Source organism: Seriola aureovittata, chromosome 2, assembly GCF_021018895.1.
Source record: "Seriola aureovittata isolate HTS-2021-v1 ecotype China chromosome 2, ASM2101889v1, whole genome shotgun sequence".
Taxonomy (NCBI): Eukaryota; Metazoa; Chordata; class Actinopteri; order Carangiformes; family Carangidae; genus Seriola; species Seriola aureovittata.
The window spans coordinates 16,820,026-16,845,292 of record NC_079365.1 but is presented as its reverse complement, the minus strand read 5'-3'; the positions used below and the strand labels follow the sequence as shown (position 1 = coordinate 16,845,292).

Here is a 25,267-nt window from a genome sequence, read left to right as displayed (position 1 = left end):
ATTTCCCATTGAGTAAGTATCATACAATAAAGTGATGCAATAAGCATATAAGCATATAAGATATGATGAGAATATTTTAAGTGTGACCTTTTTCTTTTTAACTAGTTCTCCTCATTCTAGGATAAATTGAAGATCCCATATCAGACTATGAGTGGAAATATGTGGGTTAGAGTGACAGGACAAGGAAGATCACAAAGATTCCAGACGTGAAGAATTTTGGAAAAATCCTAAAGAAATGAGTAATATGATACACAGGATAATATTTAATATATTATATCATATATTATGATTATTTTATATAATATTAGAATATTTATATTTGGTGTAATGGTGCAACCATGGAAATGTGTGAATCTTGGGACTGTGTGTGCGTGCGTGTGTGTGTGTGTGTGTGAGTGTATTCGTGAGTGTTTGTCATTTTTCAATTTTGAAAAGACAAAAGATCTACAGATCTTGTGCAAAAACAATTTTTAAACAAATTATAATTTTAAAGGGACAGTCCAGCATTCTAAGATGCACTTCCATAAAGTTCAGTTACTTTTGAGAAACAGATGAAAGAAAGGGTGATTAAAATCTCTGCATCGGGTCCTGACTTTTAGTCTCCGACAATGGCTAATCTCCAAAAATTATAGAGCCTGCAACTCCCATAACGCAACTCGACTGAGTCTTTCATTCAGTTTATTGTTGTGTATTATTGTAAACATGATGACGAAAGTCCCTCCCTAAGTAGCAGGGGCACTACTTTAACGAGACACTCGGGGGCTAAACAACCTATATGGTCGCACAGTCTGGAGGATTTGTTGAAACATTCATTTCTAACTTCACACCTCCAGTTTGTCAGAGGCTTCCTGTTAAAAATTGTCTCGCTCAAGCGGAGCTAACCCTGATTACATCACTGTTTACATCATCAGTGTTATTTTTCTTAGACTTCAGACAATTCCTCCAGGGCAGCTGAGGAAATTATCTAAAAGTTTTTGCAGGCTGAGTAGTACTTCTGTTAATGAGTCAACTGATTGTCATGTGTAAAATCAGTAGAGTGCATATTTGATGCGTCCATCTACTGCATTTACATAGGATTATCCATAATGAATGGTGTACAGTACAAATCCCATGTGAACTCAACTCCCTTTCAGATTAAGATAATGTGTAACCAGTAGACAGAATATACTGGCAGGAAATGCTGCACTTGTGACAACCACAGAAATCAACCAGCCGGACCAGGTTTAGTCTAGTACAGCAATTGGTCATCCTTATCACTCACGTCAAAAGATGACAATATTGATCTCACAACATGAATGGACAACTAAAGTCTATTGATGTGTAACTTCAGGAGGCTTCCTTCATATATATACTGGTCCTTGGCTCCTTCTGCAGCCAGCATCCAGGGAGCCAGTGCAGAAAATGGAAGGTGCATCAAAGAAGGTACGTGACTATTGTTACAATGCAGCGCTGTTTGTAGAAAATGATACTTCACTAGAGTAATCCATGGTATATTTGAATACTTGCATTCAGATTTCAAAATATTCACTCAGTGTTGAGTGTTCGGAAAGAGCAAGCAATAGAAGAAGAGATATTCATCAATTTGTGCACATTTAGAAACAAACTAAATATTGGAAACACAAGAAAATACTGGAAAAAACGTGTCTGTGTTTTATGTATTTGCCTGTTTTCTGTATTTGTAGTGTAGTAGTGTGAGTTACAGCTCATTGGGCACTTTATAACTTTATAATAATTATAATTTTCAAAGAGTTTAACTTTTTATAAGTCAATAGTCAGTGACAAATGAATTTTAGCAAAAGAAAAATATTTGTTGTTATATTAATCTTATAGAAAATGTTTATAGACCGCGATTAATGTAACACAAGTTCTGCATTCAAAACTTTAGCTGACTAAAAGCATTTAAGCAAAAATATTCCTTGTGCAAAATGGCCCCTTTTAGTTAGTTGAATTATGGAGTTCACAAGGTCCCGAAAGATGATATGTTTGTATGCAGGGACTTCTATAATCTATAATCTATAATAATTAATCTATAATATGCATCATATCTTATATGTTTATTGTACATTTTGTATGTAAAATTAAAGTAACTGTAGCTGTCAGATAAATATTGTGGCATAAAAAGCATAATATTCCCTTCTGAACTGTAGAGAAGAGCTTTAAAGCAGCGTAACTCGAAATACTGAAGTAAAGTACAAGTACTTCAAAACTTCCAGTTCTAAACAATTCATAACCTTGGTGTTTCTGCATTTATAATAAGAGGCTGAAGCTGTTAAAAGAGGTTTGGCTTTAACACCTAGTTTAACCAGAAACAAAGCAGGAATATTGAGTATACAGTGTGACACAGTACTAAACATCACAAGGGTTAAAACAAGTGGCGGTCATGGATGTGATTATTATCATTATAATCATTAAACACATGTTGGGCCCATGCCTGTGAACCATTAAAAGGATCACCACATAGGCTACTAGCTGCCCTCTACTTCAATGTCTAATTAACTCCTGTCCAGCTGAAAGACGTCAAGTCATTTATGTGTATTTGACACTTGACTTTTCAGCTGCAGTACTGGAGGCTTTACGTGCTGTCGCTGGTGTTGGGAATCGGTGGGTCATTTCAGTATGGGATCCAAGTGTCTGTCATCGCTTCTCCAGCAGTGGTGAGATTTAGATGCAAAGGATTAAAATGTATCACAGGAAAATATGCTGCAGGGCTTGAGTTAACTGTGTCAACAGGAACAAAAACCTTTTGCTTCTTACAGTTTCCTTCCTAATTATTTCTTCCCTGTGGTGTCTGCACACATTCGGTGTAGTGGAGACATCTTGTTTTCTTCCTTTTATGTGCTGCCCAACTGCTAACAGTCAATAATCATTTTAAAGTGAGACTTTGACGCTATGTTGGCCACAAGCCAGTTACAGGATGATGAACTAAATGTACCACAAGTAGAAACATAAATTCATCTAACAGGCTGAAAAATGTCAGCTAATGTTAGCTAATGTCAGCCACCATAAGATAGTGATCAAACCATGCCAAGTAAGGCTGTAGCAGCAAAACACTTGAATTTTACCATTTAAAACTTTTGTTGTTATAATCATATTATTATACTGACTATATATACGGTAACTATATATAACTTTTAAATGTGATCCTGCTCAGCATTTGACTCTCAAATCTCTAATCTAACAAACCGGCTAACAGTAACTTTGACAAATTAACAGATGCAAAATCACCCTCATCCAATCACAACTCAGCAACTCATCATTGGTCAGGGACATAAAAATCAAGACTCTGACCTTGACCTCTCTGACCTTTCTGCAGCACATTCAGAGTTTTGTAAACTACACATGGATGTTGCGGTACGAAGCTCCGGTGGACGAGTCTGCTGACCAGCTCATCTGGTCCTTTATTGTGGCTGTGTTAAGTCTTGGAGCCTGGGCCGGGGCTATTCACAGTGGCAGCCTTCCTGTCACTTATGGCCGGTGAGAGACGCACACACACACACACACACACACACACACACATACACACACAACATCATGGCTATATTATCTAAAATATCTGTGGGGTTAGATAAGGCTATTAATAAATAGACAACACTCAACAATTATTTTCTGACATGTCTGGTTTAAAACTCTCTGACCTGCCAAACGATTGTTTTGGAACCAAAATAACCACATCAATGGTTTATAAACTGGAAGCCACAAAAAAATTAAAAAAAAAGAATACTGCCTTTGTATTTTTCCAAAAGATTAAGCTAGATGCAATGTTGGTAAAACATAAAAGTTAAATCACAAGACATCATGAGATGGGCTCATAGATTGATCAGTGCAAACGAGTGTCTTTGAATTCATTTAATAAAATCTTTGGTGTATCTTTTGGTTTTTCAGGAAAAAAGCTCTATTGTTCAACAATGTTGTGGCGATTGTCGCTGCCCTGCTCATGATCTTCAGTCGCATGGCCAAATCTTTTGAGATGATCTTGCTGGGCAGATTTCTCTACGGATATAATGTTGGTATGTTCTGATGATGTGTAGTGTGTATGTGTGTGTGTGTGTAATTGTCTTTCTTATCATGTAGTTTTTGTCAAGCTCTTGTCACGTTTTTTTTTGTCATGTCTTTTGTCTACATGTTGTCATTCTCCACAGGTCTTGGTCTGAGTGTTCACCTCATGTATCTTGGGGAGAGTTCACCAAAGAAACTCAGAGGTTTCCTGACTCTCACAACCTCAATCTTCATCGGCTTTGGGAAAATTGCTGGTCAAATAATTGGCATCAAGTAAGAAGTGACTGTTGGCACTTTGAAATATAAATTCAATAATATTTATGACAAAGAAACAGTAAGATAAACTGAGCAGAAAAGCAAAAACTAACTTACTACTTACCACATTGCTGTATGTAATTTGGCCTCTTACGTTTGTGCACTTTGGGTACTGTTTATTTAGTTTATCATAGCGTCATGATCGAAACTTTGTCTTGTTCCAGATCAAAGTGCAAAACCTTGTCAAGCTTGTCCAACCAATTAGTCAGGATAAATGGCACAAAGTAATAATTAATTACTCTCTCGATGTAAGCTTCTTTCCAACTCATTGTTGTTTTACACTCTTTTTAGGGAGATGATGGGGACAGAAGAAATGTGGCCTTATCTCTTGGCTGTTAGTGGTCTTCCTGCCATCCTGCAGTTTGTGACCCTGCTTTTCTTCCCTGAGGCCCCTCGATACCTTTACATTGACAAAGGAGATGCCGAAGGCAGCAAAAGAGGTGAGTGGACGGTGCTCTCTGATTCTGCATCTCACATTGGATTATAAAATTTACAAAATCAAAAATGAAAATTTTAAGTTTTAATAAAAGTCATAGAGGAGAGTTTGGGAATTCTGATGAAAAGGCTTCTGTATCATTAACTCCCAAATTATCACTGATCAAAGTGTGGACTTGCAAGGAACTAGCAGTGATACCATAATGATGATAATAATGCCACAGATTAACTATAGATTTTGAATGTCTTTATGTGCTCTTTGTGTTGTGTGTAATAGCCCTGCAGTGGTTGTGGCAGGAGGATAACTTAAAGCTGGAGCTGGACGACATGCAGAAAGAGAGAGAGAGCACACAGGGAGAGAAGGTGAAGACGGTGAAGGACGTACTGAGCTCTCGCTGTGTGAGATGGCAGCTGCTGACTCTGGCCATCCCCTGCGCTGGTGTTCAGTTCTGCGGCATCAATGCTGTATGTTCATTCCCGATAACAGAAAAATATACATCTGAGAGCTGTTTTGCATAGCGTGTTCTAGTTTCCCCTAATTAAATGGCTTCTCATCTTTCATCATTGTCTCATTCAGTTGTACTTCTATGCCTTTGACATCTTCCGCGAGTCAGGAGTGCCAGAGGACCAGATGCATTACTTGGCCATTGGTCTTGGAGCAACAGAGCTCATCACTGTAACTCTGTGTGTAAGTAATTATTTAAAGTGGAAAGAAACTGAATCATGAAATTACACTGGCAATTTAAAGATGATAACAAACAGCTTAGATCTAACAAGCTCTTGGTCCCCTGAGGAGTGTAATAATCTGGGTTTTAATTTTGAATGCACAAACTTTTGCAGAGCTCAGTTTCCGATAGTGTACACATGATGTAGGTCATAATAATAAGGTGGAAAAATTATATCCAGTACTTCAGTAACATTCATTCCTACAATACTATTACAGTACTACTCCTTAAAAAGAAATCAAAGTAGAGAGGCACAGAAAAGACTAGGAGAGAGGTGTCATGCACAAAGGTTCAGTAAGCTCCACCAGCAAGTACAAAAACACACAATAAAAACACAAAATAGAAATGGGTTAATATGGAAAAACAGTTCATTTTAGGAAAAAACACTGTTTACTATTTTTCCATGGTTGCTGAAATAAAAAAAAGAGACACTGTTGTGATAAAGAAGTGAATAAGCAGCTGCTGCGTCGCATGATTTGTAATACATCACATCTGTGTGTCAGTCCTTCTTGATAGATCGTTCTGGCAGAAAGAAGCTGATGGGCTATGGCTATCTATTGATGGGTGTCACCATGTCTCTACTGACTGTCATGCTGTCCATCAAGGTAACTGTACTCCAACACTGCACACCTCCTCCCCTCTGACTTATAGAGGAAAAATCATAAACGCTTGTCCTTTCACGCAGGATCTGAATTCATGGATCCCATATGTGAACATCGGCCTGATCTTTTGTGTCATCGGCATTTATGGACTTGGACCTTGTGAGTTTTCTGTTCTGTCCTTGTCCTCACAATTGAAAAAATAAGATATTAGTCACTATTCATCATGCTTATTATTTTGCCTCTTTGTTTTAAGCTGGAGTGTCTATGGCTCTTCCTGCTGACCTCTTCCTACAAGCCTGGCGTCCTTCTGCTTATGTGATCAGTGGGACGATCAGCTGGCTCAGCATGTTCCTTGTGGGGATGTTATTCGGCTATATAGTGGTGAGATACTGAGCATCATGTCGTCTATCTCTTAATCTATATACTGTGTTTATGCCACCTTGCTGTTAATTTAACACAGCCTGTTTCTATGTGTTTCCATACAGGATGGACTTGGGCAGTTCTGCTTCCTGATTTTCGTAGTGTACTGCTTTTTAAGTGGAGCATTTCTGATTCACTTTGTCCCTGAGACCAAAGGAAAAACAATGGTTGAGATTATGGAGGACTTTAACAAATTGAATTACAAGAACAGTGGAGCCGACATTGAAAAAACTAATGATTGTCTTACAACTAAATTATAATTTTATTTTAAATTTTTTTACTTTATTTATCACTTTTCTGTCATTTTTTTTAATGTACCTTTAAGTAAGAATCTTTCAATTTGTATGTATTTCAGGGACCAATCTTTTCATTGATTGTAACTTATTCTACACAAACAAATGTGATACTTTCAGTTAACACCAGAAATGTTTTAGGCAGATCATATACACTCACCGAGCACTTTATTAGGAACACCTGTACACCCGCTTATTCATGCAATTATCCAATTCGCCAATCATGTGGCATACACATTACAATACACAATACATAAAATCAGGTAGCTACAGGTCAGGAGCTTCAGCTAACGTTCACATTAAAAATCAGAATGTGGAAAAAATGTTATGGGTTTGAGTATTTCTGAAACTGCCGATCTCCTGGGATTTTCACGTGCAACGGTTTCTGGAGTTTTTACTCAGAATGGTGCAAATAACAAAAAAAACATGCAGTGAGCAGCAGTTCTGTGGACAGAGGAAACCTTGTTGATGAGAGAGGTCAGAGGAGAATGGTTGGAGGTGACAGAAAGGCTGGGGTAACTCAGATAACCACTTTTTCCAACTGTGGTGAGCAGCAGAAGCACGTCAGGTTCCACGCCTGTCAGACAAGAACAGAAATCTGCAGAGGCTTCAGTGGGCACAGGTTCACCAAAACTGGACAGTTAAAGACTGAAAAATTGTAGCCTGGTCTGATGAATCTGGATTTCTGTACAGTCCGAATTTGGCGCCAGCAACATGAATCCATGGACCCAACCTGCCTTGTATCAACAGTCCAGGCTGATAATGGTGGTGTGATGGTGTGGGGAATGTTTTCTTGGCACACTTTGGGTCCCTTAATACCAACCAATCGTGGTTTTCTGAGTATTGTTGCAGACCATGTGCATCCCTTTATGGCCATAATTTACCATCTTCTAATGGCTACCTCCAGCACGATAACGCACCATGTCACAAAGCAAAACTCAAACTCAAACTGGTTTCATGAACATGATAGTGAATGCAGTGAACTTCAGTGGCCTCCCTAGTTTTCCAGAATTGAATCCAAGAGAACATCTTTGGGATATGGTAGAACAGGACATTGGCAGCACGAATGTGCAGCTGACAGATCTGCAGAAATGATGTGATGTTATCATATCAACATGAACCAGAATCTCAAAGAAATGTTTCCGTCATTTTGTAAAATTCATGCCACAAAGCAATGAGGCTGTTTCAAGAGCAAAGGTTTCTAATAAAGTGCTCAGTGAGAGTACACAGACATACGGACATGAAGAATGTGAATACTGTATAAACATGTTAATATTAAAAATAAAACATTTGTACATCTAAATACCGTCTTTACTTTTAATTATTTACCTAAAGCATGGGAAATTGCGGTATACAGTATGTATGAAATGTATAAATGACCTTTGTTGTTGTAGTTGTTTGTTTTAATCTCTCACTCTTAAGAACAGCTCGACTTACAATTCGTTCTTTAATTTGAAATGGGTATTTACTACAGTAAATAATAGAATTTGAGTATTTTATTATCTTAACCAACATGAAACAAAGCTTAATCAAAACTACGAGGATATAATTTTCTGACTGACTGTGGACATGATGGTAAAAAAGAAAATTGTCTGTTTTAAATAACAGTACATGGGCTAAACAGGCTAAACACTTGTTCAGATTCTTATCCATCACACAATTGCATCAGGGAGGTCGTGTATGATCATATGATGATGAAATGGTCCCAAGAACAAGGAGATGGTCTGGCTGCCACAGAGCCCTGATCTCAACATCATGGAGTCAAAATCCACAGAACCAACTGTGGCAAGTGCTCCAAGTTGCTTGTAACTATAGACTGAATATAACCATAGACTGTAAATAAAGATGAATTTAGCCTCCATGACATCACGAATAGGTTTCTGAAGAGAGATGCCAGACAGCTAGTGGCTAGCCAACTGTCATGGCACCATCCTGTCACTCAAAGCGGCCACGGCCTCAATTATGCATACATTTAATCCTCATTAAAAATGAAAGGGGCGAGTTATATAAAAATTCTGTAACTATATAAAGTGACACATGGAATTTAAATGCTATAATGTGCATGTCAGTAAAACAAAGAACACATGTAGTACCCTTCAGAACTAGTTCTATAGGCTCTGATTACAGGACAAGAAAGAGTCAGAGAAACAAGTCATTTAATATATATTATATCTTATGAATTGGAAACTTTAAATCGTCTATTTGTGTGAATGTGTTAGTTTGAAAGCATGTAAACCAGATATTTGTGTCGATGCCTACCACCAATAATTCTGAGACAAATATTAGGAGCTTTTTCAATTGCAATTTATTTGATGCCCATCTCTGTACCAACAAGAGATGAGACCCAATAACAGAGTACAAAAACAAATATCTATAGAAAAGTATGCTTATATTGAAATATGTCCAAAGACCTTATAACAAAACATGTAGCTCACGTTTTAAGAGCAATCTTGTTGAGTACGATGATAAAATACCAAGTTAACATATTGTACATTTTCTGTGTGTTTTTATACAAAAGTGTCAATGCAAGCCACTCTGTACAATTATCAACTTTTAGAAAAGAGGACCTTTTTTAATCCACTGCTGTGCACAATCAGTATTTGGAAGGCACTTTGCAACAGACCAAAAGCAGAAAGCAAAAATATTTAGGCCTAAATTATCCATGAAAACTCTTTTACACTTGAGTACCAACATGAGTGAAACAAAATCATACATCCCAGTGAAAACACTCCTTCCCGACAGTATCTTCCACTTGATTTCAAATAATAATAACAACAACAACAACACAACCCTTATTACCTTTCAAGGAGGAAATACTAGTGCAGAGTGGATCAAAAAAGGAAAAACAAAGACAAAAAAAAAAACTTGGTCAAAGACGTGAGTCGTGCAGCTGGCAGTGTGAGCGCTACCAGAGCAGAGTGACAGTACGGTGACCAGTGAAAGTATCACTGCCACCAACCAGTGATCGACATTCAGTCCCCAGCTCAGCTCGCATGCCAGAACATGCAGTTTACACTCAATCAAAACGGCCATAACTTAACACCCCTCCACATAACAGACAAGAACAAAAATCTATATATGTACAGGACCACCATTGACAAACACTGATCATATTGGTTCGTTCATATATATTTATATATATATATATATATATATCTATAGAATGTGTATATGAATGGTATATACACTTGTTACAATCACAATAAAACCATAAATAATATAGGAATGTACTGAATTTAACAGACAAAATTAATAACAAATAATAATTAAAACAAAAAGCAGGAAACACAGATCAAACACAGAGACAAAAACACACAGAGAGCACATGTATACACTCTCTTTTTAGTCAACACTCACCCCCTGCACGCACGCACGCACGCACGCACGCACGCACGCACGCACGCACGCACGCACGCACGCACGCACACACACACACACACACACACACACACACACACACACAGCCCCTTCACTGTTGGGAGTTTTACAACAAAATGAAACAACATCAACCTGTGAAATATATATTAATCAGCTGATGAGTGTGTTGTATGAGAATTCCTTATGACATCCAATAATTAAATCTTATATTGTGTACTTTGCAATTGTGTTTTTCAACATAGTGTAGATCTGTTTCAATATATACAAAACCAAGAGGGAGTACTGTATGTCATGACTGTGAAAAGAATCAGACTTTTTTTATTCTTTAAAATGAAACTTTCATCCTTTCAATCCATTAAATTAGAAAATAAATGGGCAACTATTTATATAACAGAAAAAAAGCCAAACATTCTCTGGTTTCAGTTTTTATAATAATAAAGTTTGCTGCTTTTCTTTGTGTGACAGTATACTGAATATCTTTGGGTTTTGGACTGTTGGCCATACAGATAAAGCAAATTGAATGTCTTTTTTAACCTAATTTAACTGTTTGTTTTTTTTGTCGTTTTTTTTTTTTTTTTTTTTTTACTACATGTAATGGACATCTTGATTCAAAATCTGCAGATTAATCAATAATGAAAAATAATCAGTTAGCTGCAGCCCTTAACTGAATTTAACTCAAATTATATACTTTCTTTTAATCAATAACACCCTATTGGGTTTAAGTATAAAAACTGTTCAATTAAGTTTCAGAGGAATGTCTTGGATTGCCCAGTTTGAATTAAACACTTTCACTGTAAGAAACCAAGATGAATAGCTTGTGCATTAACTGAGCAGCCATTAATGCAAACACTGTGTCATCTACACATCAGCACAAGCAACTCTGATACTGCGGTTGGTGGTGGTGGGAGTGATGGTAGTGTGTGTGTGTGTGTGTGTGTGTGTGTGTGTGTGTGTGGGGGGGGTGGTCAATACAAGACGTGAACGTGATGAAGATGAAGAGACACTGGAGAATTTAAGTGAGCTTAATTACTTGACTCTGTAAAAGTTGCATTACGTTTGGTCGGTCCAGAGGCTGGTAGATCAGGGTGTGAATCCTTCCTCTAACCCCTTAACTGCTGCACAACTCACACACAAAAAAACCCCACAACTCCATTTAACATAATTTAGAGTGAAAAATTACCAAAATGAGCAAATCACGAGATTTTTGTTTGACTATCAAAAAAAACTGTACACAAAAATGAGGGCATGAATAAGTTAATAAAATATAATTTACATTTCTCAAAATATATACTGAAAATATACCTGACCTTGGTCCCTGTTTAATACCTAACAAACAATACTTGGAAATATTGTCATTGTCGGGGCGTGCGGGGGGGGGAATACAAAGCTAATTCCCAACAAGCTCAAGGCATATTTCAAGACTGATTTTGACTCAAAATTTATGTTGACATGATAAAAAAACAAAGAAATTTCATTTAAAAAATATTCCTGTACACAGTATAGATCATAATAATAAATGGCTTTCCTCTCCTTACTTTTGCAGTTTTTCATATGAATAATTCATTTTACAAATCATCAAATCAAAAAATGATGATGGGCTTTTCACATCCAAGTGAGCTGCCAGTAGATTTGCACATCTTGTCAGCTGTCACATCAGTGTACCATTGCTTTCTGGTTAAGATTCACAACCACTTGGGTTAATGGTAACAATCGTCAAAGCCAGGTGGCTTTATCAGTATGACTGCACTTCAAGATTGGGATCTTAAAAATACTGAGAAAAAAAAGCTTAGGTGCTATTGGGGCTTTAAATACATTTTTTTTTTCATTTCTGAACTATGACTTTTTTTTCTTTTCTCTTAATCCAATGAAGTTAGCAGAAAAATTAAGCTTGATTAAGCTATGATCAACAAAGCACAATGGTGTTAATTTCTTATGAGGTAGCTTAATTATTCATTTGTTTTAGGTGAGATCCTTTTTGGCAGCTTTTATGTTGCAAACTGCGCTTGGTGAATGCTGTAACAATTCAAATTTTAAGTTTTAATGACCTGTTCAAAAGTGCTTCTTAACTGTCTGTTGTCGACTACAATCCTGTCATTAGTAATTTCTTAAGCTTGTTTACAACTATCAGTGCTACTCGGCGGCCCTTAAACTGACTCTTTTCGTACAAAGTCGTTACTTATAATAATAAACAAGTGATGAATATGCCGTGGGCCTGTTGGGAATATTGTAAGTTATTCACAATTAACAGATTCCAAACAAAACCTGCTATCAAAATTGAGGCCAATTTAAATCCCTGTCCTTAAGAAAAACTAAGTCCTCTTAAAAAGACACAGAACAACATAAATACAGAACTCAGCCCTCTTGTTGCTCTGATGTAAAGATGTCTGTCTACAGCCTTTAGGGGAACAAGGAATATGAAACATTAAAAATTGTTGTAATGGCCAAGGGTTGATTGAAGTACATCAGAGCAGTTAAAGTGGGCAACAGACAACACATTTCTCATTTTAAGAATGCACTAAATAATTCATCTCATGTCAAGAACATATGTGCAGCTAAGAATAACACACAAGCCAAAATCAACTGAAAGCCTACCAAACATAACTTCAACAGATCCACGTCAGATAAAGGAAATAAAACCTTCATGTCATTTCTTTACAGAGAAAATATAAACACCGTTCACTTTTCATACTCTGAAAAAGTAGAAAAAGTAGGAATCGTATGGCGGTCTCTGACAAAAATATTGGATACACATTAAGCAACGTGACAAACAGAAAAAGTAGTCTTGAGGCAAAGATATTCCCAAATACAGAGCATCTTCTGTGGGCAACCCGGCTTTGTCCAACAAGTGAGAAGCTTTCTTACAACTCTAGAAATATGTCACTTCCCTCCAAAGTCCAGTCCACTTTGACCTGCCTCAGCATCTACCAGTGAGGAGGCAAAAGCAGACTGGACAATCTGAAAGCCAAAGGACTCGAGCAGAGACATGTTTTGTTGAGGGGAGAAGGGAGAGGTCAGGGACGGGGCCAGCTCACTTAAGCCAGACCCTGAAACCCCCTGGGCCTTCTGGGCTTTGTGAACTCTGTGCTGGTGCTTGTTGAGGTAGGACTTGGTGCGGAAGGCCTGACCACAGATCCCGCAGGTAAACTTCTTCTCAGGGTCCGTCTTGGCTTTGGATCCCTCTGGGGACCCCAGTGACCCGGCAGAGGCTCCGTTACAGGCTAAAGAGGGCATCTCGAGCTCCGGCCTTTCAGGTTTGTGTGGAGATTTAAGCTCATCACCGTTGGGCAATTCTCCAAATGAAGGATCTGATTCTTCGGATTCCAGATGAGGACATTTCCCAGCGTTTTCCTGTCCGTCTGAGGTAAACACCATATGGAGAGGAAGAGGGTAGTGAGGAGGGAGAAAAAAGGGGAAATGAGAAGGAAGAGAACCATCTATTAGCATAAACAGATCATAAAACAGGTTTTGTCAAATACATCTTTAATCCAGTAGCTGGCTGCCACCTGAAAAAACTTCAGGTGTTTAGTGACAAGGTAACAAGCACAATTGGAACAAGTTGTGACAATTGATTTTACACATTAATAACTCAATAGGGTAAAAAAAAAAAAAGTTCCTTCAAAAAAAGTGGCATAGCATTAAACCATACTATCGTCTAGCTCAGTCCATTTGCCCAGTGTCCACTGAGAATTGTGCTGTGCTCATCCAACCAGTGGGCCATGCTAGCACCATGCCCCCAACCCACCCTCCTGCTGGACTGTACTGACCTGCGACAGGCCCATGGACGGGGAAGCCAGGAACCCCACCAGAGCGACACTCCCAGAAATATGGAGTCCCACCTGGCTTCCCCATGAGCAGCTCAGGCTGCAGGCCCAAGGCTGGAGGGCCAGGCTGGGGAAGAACTGGGTGTCCAGAGAGCCCATGAAAGCGCCCCTCTGCCTCAGACGAGGTGAGAAGCAGCTGGCGACTGGCGCACAGGTCTACACGACACCCGGCCAGGGAGAAAGGAAGGGGGGAAGGACAGACATAACAGGCCGGCGGAAACCATATGGACAGAATTACCTTCATTTCATTACTAGTATTTGAAATGCTGTCTGTAAACACAGTATGTTAGACAGGTTTACTAGTATGAATGAATCCATGCTGAGTGAGTCCCATCACTGAAGCTGTAAATGATGAATGAGTTAACTTTTCTTTTGCCTTTCAGAAAATATCAAATTCAAACTCAGTGACTTGTAATGTAAATAATTATCAAAAATAATGAACTAAAGAACTTGATGTTTGTGAAAAACACACTAAATGTGAATCATCTATATGACTAACAAGCTACTTTTATCAGATAAAATTACACAAACTGTGTGCCATTTGAGTACAGGACTTTCTCACATTGGACATTTTGACTTATTGATCACAGGTGTAATTAAAAATACACTTTTAACTTAGGTGCAAAAAATGGCACTCTGCTATTACACAATGCTGGTTCACTGACACGCACACATCATTAATGTGATAATGTTATTAGTCACACTCGTGTATCCTGTTGTGACATGACAGAATATCCCTGTGAGAAAAAAGCCTGTACTGTGTATAACAAAGTATAATGTTCACACACATAACTTGCTTGTGTCACATATTGCATGACACTAAATGAAGACTACAGTGAAAATTGCAGTAAATATAGTGACAGTACACATTTCTGGCCATTCCAAGAGGAAATTATATTTTCAGCTTTTTCTGCTCATATAAGTGAATCAAATCATTTTTGCCACATCATGTGAGTTCTGAATTCATTTCAGTTTAAGCACTGTTCTTTACTACTACTCACATAACCGCCTTTCTGTGTCAGTTATTACCTTTACAGGAACTTTAGAGGAACTACAGGAACTTGACTCAGAGACTTGCTCAGCAGCACATTGGCTACCAGTTACTTAGCTGAAAACTGACAGGTGACAGTCAACCTAGCACAAATTCAAACTGCTGAATTAAACACTCTCATGCTCATTGTACAGGAGGTTTGTTAATTTAATGACACAGTATAGCAGAAGATAGGAATTGGAGGAATTGCCAAAACCAACCAGATAAGTCTCATACTTCTCACAACTAGAAAAATTTGCAGAGAAAAAAAATGAGAAATCTGCATTAACCATAATATATACAAACAAATAAACCAGAAAAATTCTGCCCAAATGGCACACAAGGTAAACAACTAATCATTTGATCTTGGTGAAAAACTACTTGCAAATATTCAATAGCTACCCTGTTATTAACACCTCTCTCATTTCTCTTTGACAGACTGTGATATATACAGATATTTTCTGCAATTAAAGTTCCCATTTTGTGACTTTACTTGAAAGGATATTTATCACAAATGCTTCACTTAATTTTACAAATGGCGAATAAACACATACATAGCCTGCTGTTGTTCCCTTTTTCATGCTTACTGTGCACCCTATCCAATACTGGAAACGAGTTAGGAAAAGGCTTTTAGGGGGAGTTATGTATATAATTTGTTGACTATATATTCCAATAACTCAACAACAAAAACTCAAAAACAAAATGTGATCTTGCCACACTTCATGTCTTTATCAACAGACCTTGGGACGGAAAAATATGGTGATGCAACTGAACGCTAATGCTAATAATAATAATGATGATAATAACCAACTTATTGCACACGTGATCCAGATCAGCAAATAACAATTGCATTCTGTTAAACTTACTGTAGGACTGAGTAAGAATATATAGTACCGCTTTAAAATGGTTCTCCTCATACCTGTTAAACAGGAGGTTCTGTGTCTTTTGCCTGTGTGATGTCAAAAAACTTTTTCTGCAGCTTAACTAAAGCAAAACAGCAATGGGTCTAACTGGTTCCCAGTACATACCAAAACAAATCCTGCCATCTGCTGGTTCCCTGTTGGAATACACAGCGCACATTACGCCTGTTGTAAAAGAATCTTGTTATTTGGTTTGATAGAAACTAAAGCTTTGAGCAGCACACGTCACTTGTGCAGTGTAGTTTTTATCATCTTAGAAATATTTCCAAAATATGATCTATTTTATCTTTCAAAGTCCCAGAGACCATTGTACATGCTTTCATCTTCTCGCCTCGACTATTGCAACGGCCTCTTCACCTGCCTCAACCAGAAACCTATTAATCGGATTCGACAGAAATGAGCCGTCTGGCTTTTAACAACATCCAAGAGAAATGACTGCATAGTGCCTGTTTTAGCCTCCTTGCACTGGCTCCCAATGAGTTTTAGAATCGATTTTAAGATCTTACTGTTGACATTTTAAGCTCTTCATGACCACTCTCCATGCTATATATCTGACCTGTATGTCGCATATGAGCCAGGATGTAGCCTCAGATCTTTGGGTAGAGGTCTTTTATCTGTTCCTTAGGCACGGCTGAAAACTGGAGGTGACAGAGCATTCTCAGTCAGAGCCCCAAAGCTATGGAACGAGCTGCCTGAGGAAATCAGGTCAGCAGAATTAATGACCTCTTTTAAATCTCTTCTTAAAAACATACTTTTATCAGAGCTTTTCCTTATTTTACTTGATTCTTATTGGCTGCTCTTTTGCTGGCGACAATGTGCTTGGTTTTATTTGCTTATAACTATCAGAAAATGTTTTTTAATGATCTGCTTGTCATTGCCTTATGTGATGCACTTTGTAAAGTGTGTTTACAACGATGCTCTATAAAGATTATTATTATCATCATTATTATTAGTATAATGACTATTATTATTATTATTATCAAAACTACCACCTATTACACTGCAAATGCACTACTCTCAGTTATTAATTATTTTGTCAGTGCCAATTAAAAATTAAGAGAGAAAATCATTTGTGCTGTTTATTCTGCCAATTGTGTTTGTGGCTCAAAGTTTGCTGTGCACTGTCTCTATGCTACTGGTTCTCCTACAAAAATTGCACATCGACAAACGTTTCAATGAATCCAGGGCAAATGGAGCACATATTAGGACGATCATGCAACACTGTGCATTGCTGAACAACTGCTGATGGACCAGCCAAGCAGGAACAGACAGTTAACCATATGCTGCCATGACCATGCTGGACAGACACACACATACAAAAGCAAAGGTGACTGAGCACTCCACATTCTTACGTTGTTATGAGTAAGAACTGTCAACTATAAAGTCTACGAATGTCAACGTGCTTAACTGCTGTATGTGATGATCGAAAATGTAACCACATTACAGTACCAATTTCCAGCTTAATAAAAGCTTAGTCTTCAATCTAAGTAACCATGTGTTTTAATAGAATATGAGGACACACAGGAACAGGCATCCCTACTTGTCAAACCACAGACATGGACATGATTTTCACAGTAGTTTCAGATCTGTAGATTGTATGTGAATTTAAGGGCTGTCTGCCTGTCGACTTGCATTAATTCTATAACAAAAGCTGCACGTGCTTATTATGGAAAAGCGTGTCCACCAGCCATTTCTGCAATCCTGACCTTTGACAGGAGTCAATGAAACTACTGTGAGCTTCTTATGTTTTCTTGCTGCTGGTTGCACGAGCTGTCCATAAGGTCAAACTTAGCCTAGTTCTAATGTAAGGTTTTCCTAAGTAGTTTTATACTACTAAACTGAAACGGGTTGCACCACACAAAGTAGTTCCTATGTAGAGATCAGTTACTAAATATTTTCACCCAGTAAGGGTGTAACTGAACCAAAGGTGCCAAAGGTTACATTAGCTTGGTAATATATGATCAATTAAGAGCAAAGAGTAAATAGATAATATGAAGTATGGTCGACATATCTGACCTAAAACTTGATAGATACTGTTTAATAATGTCTGTCTTAAAGATCTTAAATTACATTTCACAAAAATAACACAACGTACTTCCAATTTTAACAAACATTATGCCAATAAAATGTAACAAAACAAATAGGCTAAATAATGGGTTAACAGAATCTTATGTTTCCCTTTCAGTCTAAAATGTATGAAAACTATTAACTCTGAAACACAGAGATTTCTCCATGCAGACATAATAAAACAAAGTAATACCTACATTTACAAAAGATATCAGTTGAGCCTCTAAAACTGTAATTTTTGGAAGCTAGCTTTGATAGCTAGCTTATGATGCTACAATGGCTTTTTGTTTACACAGTTCACTGCTCTTGATGGGATGGTGCTGTAGATGTTTCCAAGTAACAAATACTGAAGTCTTTATTAGCTAAGATAGGTTTTAATGGTGCAACCTGATTAAGTCAATTCTTGGTTCGAAACTAGCTAGTAGTTACTAGACAATAATAACGAAAAATGTCCTCATTGAGGTATTCAAATCTTCCAGTTGTTTCCCCTCTACCCAATTACCACATAGAAGTTTTGTATACACTGCCATCTCTTAATAAAAGACACCCACAATTAGCTAACAGAAAGACAACCAGCAGATGAAATAGCACGATAGACGTTTGAGGGAAAAGCTTGGCAGCAGAAGTTGATGTATGCTTGTGTTTTAAACATACACAGAGATGCAGCAGCATGTTTCTCCAAAAAGCAGCAGAGCACATGAAAGCCAGAAACATGGAAATTTGGGATGGGGCGGGCGGCTGCTTGCCTTCCACTGAGCACTGGCGTCCCATGTGGTAAGGGGTGCCGTTGTGCATCTGCAGTCCCCCCCTTGGCTCAGGGAAGGTGTGCATTGTGGCAGAAGGGGGCAGTGGAGAGCCATGGTGTGTCTTTATATGCACCTTAAGGTAGGACGCAGTGGAGAAACCTGGGACCAGAAGAACAAAGAACAAGGCAGTTGTTTGACACACTCAAAGCCTTGGCTAGGAGAGGTGCGTCCTGTCAACAGGGAGAGGCTGTCCAGTGTCAACCTTGATTGATTTGGAAACATGATCAAAAGTGGTGACTAATGGTTAATCAGGGGGTAGTTCAATTAATATCCATTTTTTTGAATTGTAAATCACAACAGTGAACAGCATCACAATATCTTAAGCAAAAGTACCGCCACAAGCAAACAGACAATTTCTATTTGAATGCCCTGGGTCCTACTTCATCCACACAAGAAGCATTATCAGCAACAGAGTACAGACATTTTAAAACAAAGTGTGATCCAAAATGTAAAGAGATGTTCTTATTGAGCTAATAACAATACGTCCAGCCTTGATTCACCCTAATTGCCAATTTATGCACCTACAGGTACAAAAAACAAAACAAAAACACTATACTTTTGCTACCCAGCCATCTTACTTTGAGAAATAAAATTATTAATTAAAATATATGTATATACATACACACTTGTAGAACATTTTTATGAAAACTATATGTCTTTTGTAGTTGCGCAAGAGCAACAGAGCGATGAGTCACATTATCACTGCTATCAAACACCAACCCTGCCTGTGATGCTGTGTTCAGATAGAAAATACTACTGCATCGATGAAGTGCAAGGGAGGGCACAAGGTACTGGTGAGAAGATGAAATATGAACCAAGGTTCAGTTTGACCACCGAACGAGCATACTACAACACCATTTATACTCCTTTGAGGTGTTATATTACAACTCTTTTGTGGCTGTTGTTCTCAACCTCTTTGTCACAGGTAAACTGCACAACATACTGAATCTGGTATATGCATTTGCAAGTATTTGGTTGGCACACACATGGAAGCTGTACATCGCTCAACACACAGCACTGCCGACCAGAATACAGACAGCAACCTCTGAATATTTATCAGGACATGGGTCTCAGAAGAACTTGTAGAGCATGTAGTATGCTGACATTTTTTTTTTTTGGATTACCTTTGTTGCAAATGCCACAGTAGTTATGTGTTCCTTCACTGTGTTTCTTGAGGTGGTCTGTCATGTAGGCAGCACGCAGGAACTTGCCACAAACTTTGCAGGGGATTTTGTCCTCATGGCATGCAAGGTGTGACCGGAGGCGATCTCTTGTAGCAAAAGAGGCATTACAAATCTGTAATACAGAAATCAACATGTTAACGCATTTCTTACATGTGATAATTTAAAACCTTCATTAGCTGGGACTTTTAATGATATATTAACTCCAATACATGGAGCCTAAATGTTACCTGGCACTTGTGGGGTCTCTCTGTTGTGTGAACTTGTTTGATATGTCCATTCAGGTGGTCGGGTCTGAAAGGACAAAAAGCAAGCCCCATCTGTGACTGAATTTCTAATATATTTCCAATAGCTAAAGATGCCTGGTGGGTGTTGACCTATTCGCACAAACTGAAATGATTCCCTCTATTATGATCACATGCCTAGGGCATACTAGCCAGAATTTCATTTATTAAAGTGTTACTTTACTATGGGATCAGCAGACTTTGAGGCTTAAACAAGGCTAAATTTGCTTGTTATAGGAAGCTAGGTGTAGTTACACAACATTAATACAAATGTAGTTGCTGTTAAAAAAAATCTCTATCAATCAGTCACATTAACCCAACACATAATTCCATTTCACTGGTTCTTTGTCAATTAAAACTGTATTTTTGCCAGAGGTTGAATTTGTCATGTGACAATCACACCTAGACTTAGATAGATTACAATAAAATATCATGAAAATAATAAAGTAAAAGTAAGTATTTAACTTTGGGGCAAGTAATGGTAAAAATTGACTCCTGTTCAGTATACCATGAAATTAATATAGTTACTGTAAACAAATGTAATATTTTAAAATATCACTCCAAAGTTAAGGCCTGGGGAAACAATCTGTAACAATAGCTCGCTCTGATAGGGCTATTAATACAAGAGTTGAAGATAATGTTAGTGTTAATAGCATGAACATAGCCTTGGAAATTATAAGGACAGCGCTCCAACTAAATGATGTACTTATGCATTTAGTAAATAAGAGGTTCCCCATCTTAAACAACAACCCATTATATATTGTAATGTATTATAGGAGCTCACAACAAAGCATAATTGGCTTTTTTCAAAGCAGACATTTTGACAGAGTAGAAAAGCACAGATGTTACTAATGACATTAAGGATGGCTCCATTCTTTTCAAATACCCTATTAATCCATGACAGTGTGACAGAGAGCCAGTATGAACAATATAAAGACCCTGAAACTGAAGCAGCTAAATGCAAATCAAGTCTTCTGTGAAAACAGCATATTATCAATGTCACAGATATAAATCAGTAAGAAATACCTATCTAAAAATACTATTTTTTTTCTTGTATGAAGCACGCCTGTTGATGGGATTAAATCACATAAATGTCTTCACCAGTAATACTGTGATGGCTCTCCCACAAACAACCACTCTATCCCTCCACTGAGTTCATGGATTTTTCAAACATGTGACTGCTTTTTATTTATCTGTCCTGTGTGTAAACCTCCAGAGCAGTAGGTGGTGACAGTGAGTTTGTAACAGGCCCTGAGAACACTGAGCTTGGGAAACTGGTGTGTGTGGTGTGGGTACAATGATGACAGTCACTCTGTAACAGCTCTGCAGTTGTCTATCAGCAGAAACTAAACCTGTCAATGACAACACTTTACTGTTATATTTTACACTGACTGTCACAGTAAGAGCTGGACGAGGGCTCGCAGAAAGTGGTCTTCTTAAAATTATTGAAAATACTACCCCCCCTGTTTCTGTTAATGGTATCAACTCAAATTAATTAATATTTAGCTTAACCAATATCTTTATTTTTGGAGTAGATCCTGAATTCAGGCTACATTATCCCTCAAAAATTCATTAACTTTCTACATCTATACACAGACTTGAACCAATCATAGCAGGAAACAATACTGCAAACTGTGCAGGGTGTCCTGGAAGATGTCCAGGTATTGAGGCACGTTCATTGTTCCTCCTAAACACAAAGACATGCTGACAGTCGAAATATAGCTCTGCTCACCTTGAAAACCCTTTACCACAGCTTTGGCACACATACGGTTTTCCGACTGACCCGTCATGGGACCGCACATGGTATGACATCCTGTCCTTGCGTTTGAACCGGAGCCCGCACACATGGCACGCGTACGGCTTTTCCCCGGAGTGGGAAAGCTTGTGTCGGTTCAGGTGGTAAACGTCGCGGAAAACTTTCCCGCAAATGTCACAGCCGACGTGTCGCCTGGTCCTCTCCCGTTTGCGACCGTTATCCAGCGTCAGCCCTCCGTGTAACTGCAAGCCGTTTTCCACCAGACCAGGGTGAGATATTAAAGAAATACCGCCCGCCGTTGACAGGCTGTCACCGACGTTGTTTACACCGCCAGTGGAGGCTCCATGTTGCGCTTCGTGGTTCTTCAAGCGGGAAGCTTCTGTAAAAGCTTTACCGCAAGTCCCGCAAGGAAACAACTCATTGTCTTTCTGGGTGCTATGATTGAAGTGTACAGCCTCCACCACTCCACCTGCTTTCTTTGGTCTCCCCCTGCCCCTCTTTGACCCTGGGGAACCAGCGTCGTGATGAAGCGTGTTCCCCGTTATTTCCGTTGATGGGGAAACCGACAGCCCTTCGACAGGCTCTAACATTGGCACCGACGACTCGCCGCCGTCCTCGAGTAAAACGGCGGCGGCGTCTTCGCTCCCCTCCACATGCATTTGCGCATTGTTAGCAAAGCTCTGACCGTTCACCAGCATTCCCGTTCCGTTTACCACATCCTGCTGTGCCACCGGGAAACCCAGCTCCGTGGCGCCCGTGGCCTGGAAAAGGCTGGCGTCTCCTCCCCGAGAGGTCGGGACGAGGATCTGCACGTTGGACTGTTTGATGACCTCCTGACAGATCTCAATGACCGACCGCATCAGCAGAAACTTGGCAGCTGTCATCAACTCCGGGAAGCACTCCAGTCGCACCACGATCCTGGAGGTGTAGGCGAAGTCCAAGATGTCTTTAAAAACTTTCGGGCTGATCGTGTGCATCTCCAGCTCCTTGGCGTCGCCGTCGCCCTCAGTCTGGCGGCCGAAGACCGACTCGAAATACTCACTGCAGGCGGCCAACACCGCTTTATGGGCAGGGAAGCTCTCCTCGCCGACGCGTAAGACCACATCGCAGAACCTGCCTCCATCTTTCCTCTGAACATTGAGGTTGTGTAGCATCTCCGCACTGTGCTTGCTCACCTGGTAGGTGTACGAAGAAGTCCAAGACGGCTCCGCTACTTTCTCCATGCCGAATTCATCCAATAACGATGGTTGTTTGCAGCAACGGTCGGAGGAATGGCGGATTATATATATAACGATTTCGATCAGTTGATTCCAGCTAGCTACAAAATCCAAAACCAACCGCCCCTCCCCGTCGGTTTTAGCATCTAACGTTAAACGTTAGCAGTAGCAGCAGGGAAAAATGGCAGCCCCCCAGCTTCCTGTGAACTTTGACCCTAGTTTCTTGAGGGGTGGGGGTCGCTCTTGTTTTGTGAAAAAAATGTTTCTCTAGGGTTTCACACAGTAATGTGTTTTTTAAACGATTCTCTAATAACAATGGCAGTCACTTAGAGGAGTAGAAGAGCCCCAACACCACAGGGGTCTTTCATGTCTTTACGCCAAAATGTGAACACGCAGGTCTCTTCCTGCCTGGTCTGATTGTAAAACCCCTCCCCCCACCAACCAAGCTGAAACACCCCCCTCCTCCTCTTTTTCCTCTCTGTGAGCTCAGTCTGTAAGCACAGTCAAGACACATGTAAACCATTACACTGTACTAGTAGCTTCAGGTGAGGTCTGGCTCAACTACTAGACAATGAAGAAGTACCCGTGAAATTATACATAAACTAGAGAGGACGCTCATGAAAATGTAAACTACCATCTGTAGAAATACTGCAGTTTTATGGATGATTCAGTGGTTGAAAATTTAATAATCAGTTTTTCGATTCTCAGTTTCTAAATGAGCCATTACCAAAAGTTAGTCAATCACCTTTAATTTTTAAATGGTAATAAATCACGGGTTCAACAATCAATCAAATCCCTAGTTGTAAATGTTAATAAGCTGTTTGTAAATTGATTTTTTTTTTATTCTCCTTATGTACTGCACTAATGATAAACAATCCATTAGAAGGGGCTCCCTAATGGATTAAAGAGTTTACTAAAACAAAAGTGTTGGATTTCAACAACTTGGCAACTCAAGAGTTATTAGTGGTGGCTTATAACCGATCAATGTAGTATGAGTAAATTATTAACATTAATCAAACCACTAGCTACAGTTTATAAGCCCATTATAAATGGTGCCCCATCAGAAATTAATACAGAAACTTTATTGAAAATTTAACTTGGCCACCACTTACCATGGCATCTTGAAAATAACCAGTCAAATCAACACCTCTCTGACAGCGCCAACAAATACTGAACACCAACAGTTTTAGATTTGAAGAAGAAAAATTAAAGTTTTGAAAATTCGGATTTTTTTTTTTTTTTTTTTTTTTTTTAAGTCAAACTGTAAGGATCCATTAAATGTGTTTAAGAATTGAGACCAAGATGTGAATTTTAAATGTGTAAATAGTGGACAATATTTCTTAACAACCTCAAATATTACATCACTGCTGTGTCTTGAAAATTATTGGCCAACATACTTGCCAATGCCATAATATCTGCAGATACACTGGCCCCAGCACAGACTCAGGCTGTGCCAAAGAGACAGGCAACTCAGTGTACATGTATTATGCTGCACCACCATAACAGTGCTGAATATCTTTACATATATGCAGTTAATCGCACTTCTGTTGTACAAATGTTTTGGATGAGACTTGACAACCTACAAATAAGCCTTCATTACTTTCCCTTTTAAGGTGCAGCCAATAGAGTAAAAAAAAAAAAAAAAAAAAAAAAAAAAATAGACCTTTCACTTGTTTTGCATAGCTACGGAGTTCAGATTTGCATCTGTAGCAACTTTAGCAGGTGAGCTACTACAGAACAATGTGAGTCAGCTCATAAATTCAAGCTTGACCAAATTTATCAGACAGTTTGACATTATCATTAGTTTTAATTCAGCTAATGTTATTGAGGTCATAGTGGTGCTTTACTGAACTGCATTATGTTAAGATGGATTTCATACTCTGCTTCCCTAGTGTGCAAGTTGGTTGGACAGAACATTAGAAACCTTTTTCAATCTAATACAGTTCAGTGCATCACCATCACAAAGTATGGTTGCAATGATGTAGTTAATAGTACAGAGTCTAATGCAAATCTGTTGTCTA

At 38.7% G+C, this 25,267-nt stretch overlaps 2 protein-coding genes across 4 annotated transcripts; one reads left to right on the top strand and one right to left on the bottom strand.

The window, feature by feature from the left end:
- Positions 1–1,401: 1,401 nt before the first annotated feature.
- LOC130184493 (solute carrier family 2, facilitated glucose transporter member 11-like) lies at positions 1,402–6,753 on the top strand. Its single transcript, XM_056400435.1, has 12 exons — positions 1,402–1,422; positions 2,562–2,654; positions 3,314–3,474; positions 3,883–4,007; positions 4,140–4,269; positions 4,603–4,751; positions 5,024–5,211; positions 5,324–5,434; positions 5,975–6,076; positions 6,157–6,232; positions 6,327–6,454; positions 6,559–6,753. Exons 1-12 carry the CDS (start codon positions 1,402–1,404, stop codon positions 6,751–6,753), a joined length of 1,479 nt encoding a protein of 492 aa, XP_056256410.1.
- Positions 6,754–9,068: 2,315 nt separating this feature from the next.
- On the bottom strand, positions 9,069–25,251 carry patz1 (POZ/BTB and AT hook containing zinc finger 1). 3 transcript variants are annotated; one of them, XM_056387831.1, is made up of 6 exons: positions 22,006–25,251; positions 20,220–20,283; positions 19,933–20,104; positions 18,749–18,907; positions 13,929–14,141; positions 9,069–13,520 (listed from the first exon to the last, which is right to left on the bottom strand). In XM_056387831.1, exons 1-6 carry the CDS (start codon positions 23,250–23,252, stop codon positions 13,042–13,044), a joined length of 2,334 nt encoding a protein of 777 aa, XP_056243806.1. In that variant the 5' UTR covers positions 23,253–25,251; the 3' UTR covers positions 9,069–13,041. The 3 variants fall into 3 exon arrangements, with proteins under 3 accessions (XP_056243806.1, XP_056243815.1, XP_056243824.1); XM_056387840.1 differs by lacking the exon at positions 13,929–14,141; XM_056387849.1 differs by lacking the exons at positions 13,929–14,141; positions 18,749–18,907.
- Positions 25,252–25,267: the final 16 nt, after the last annotated feature.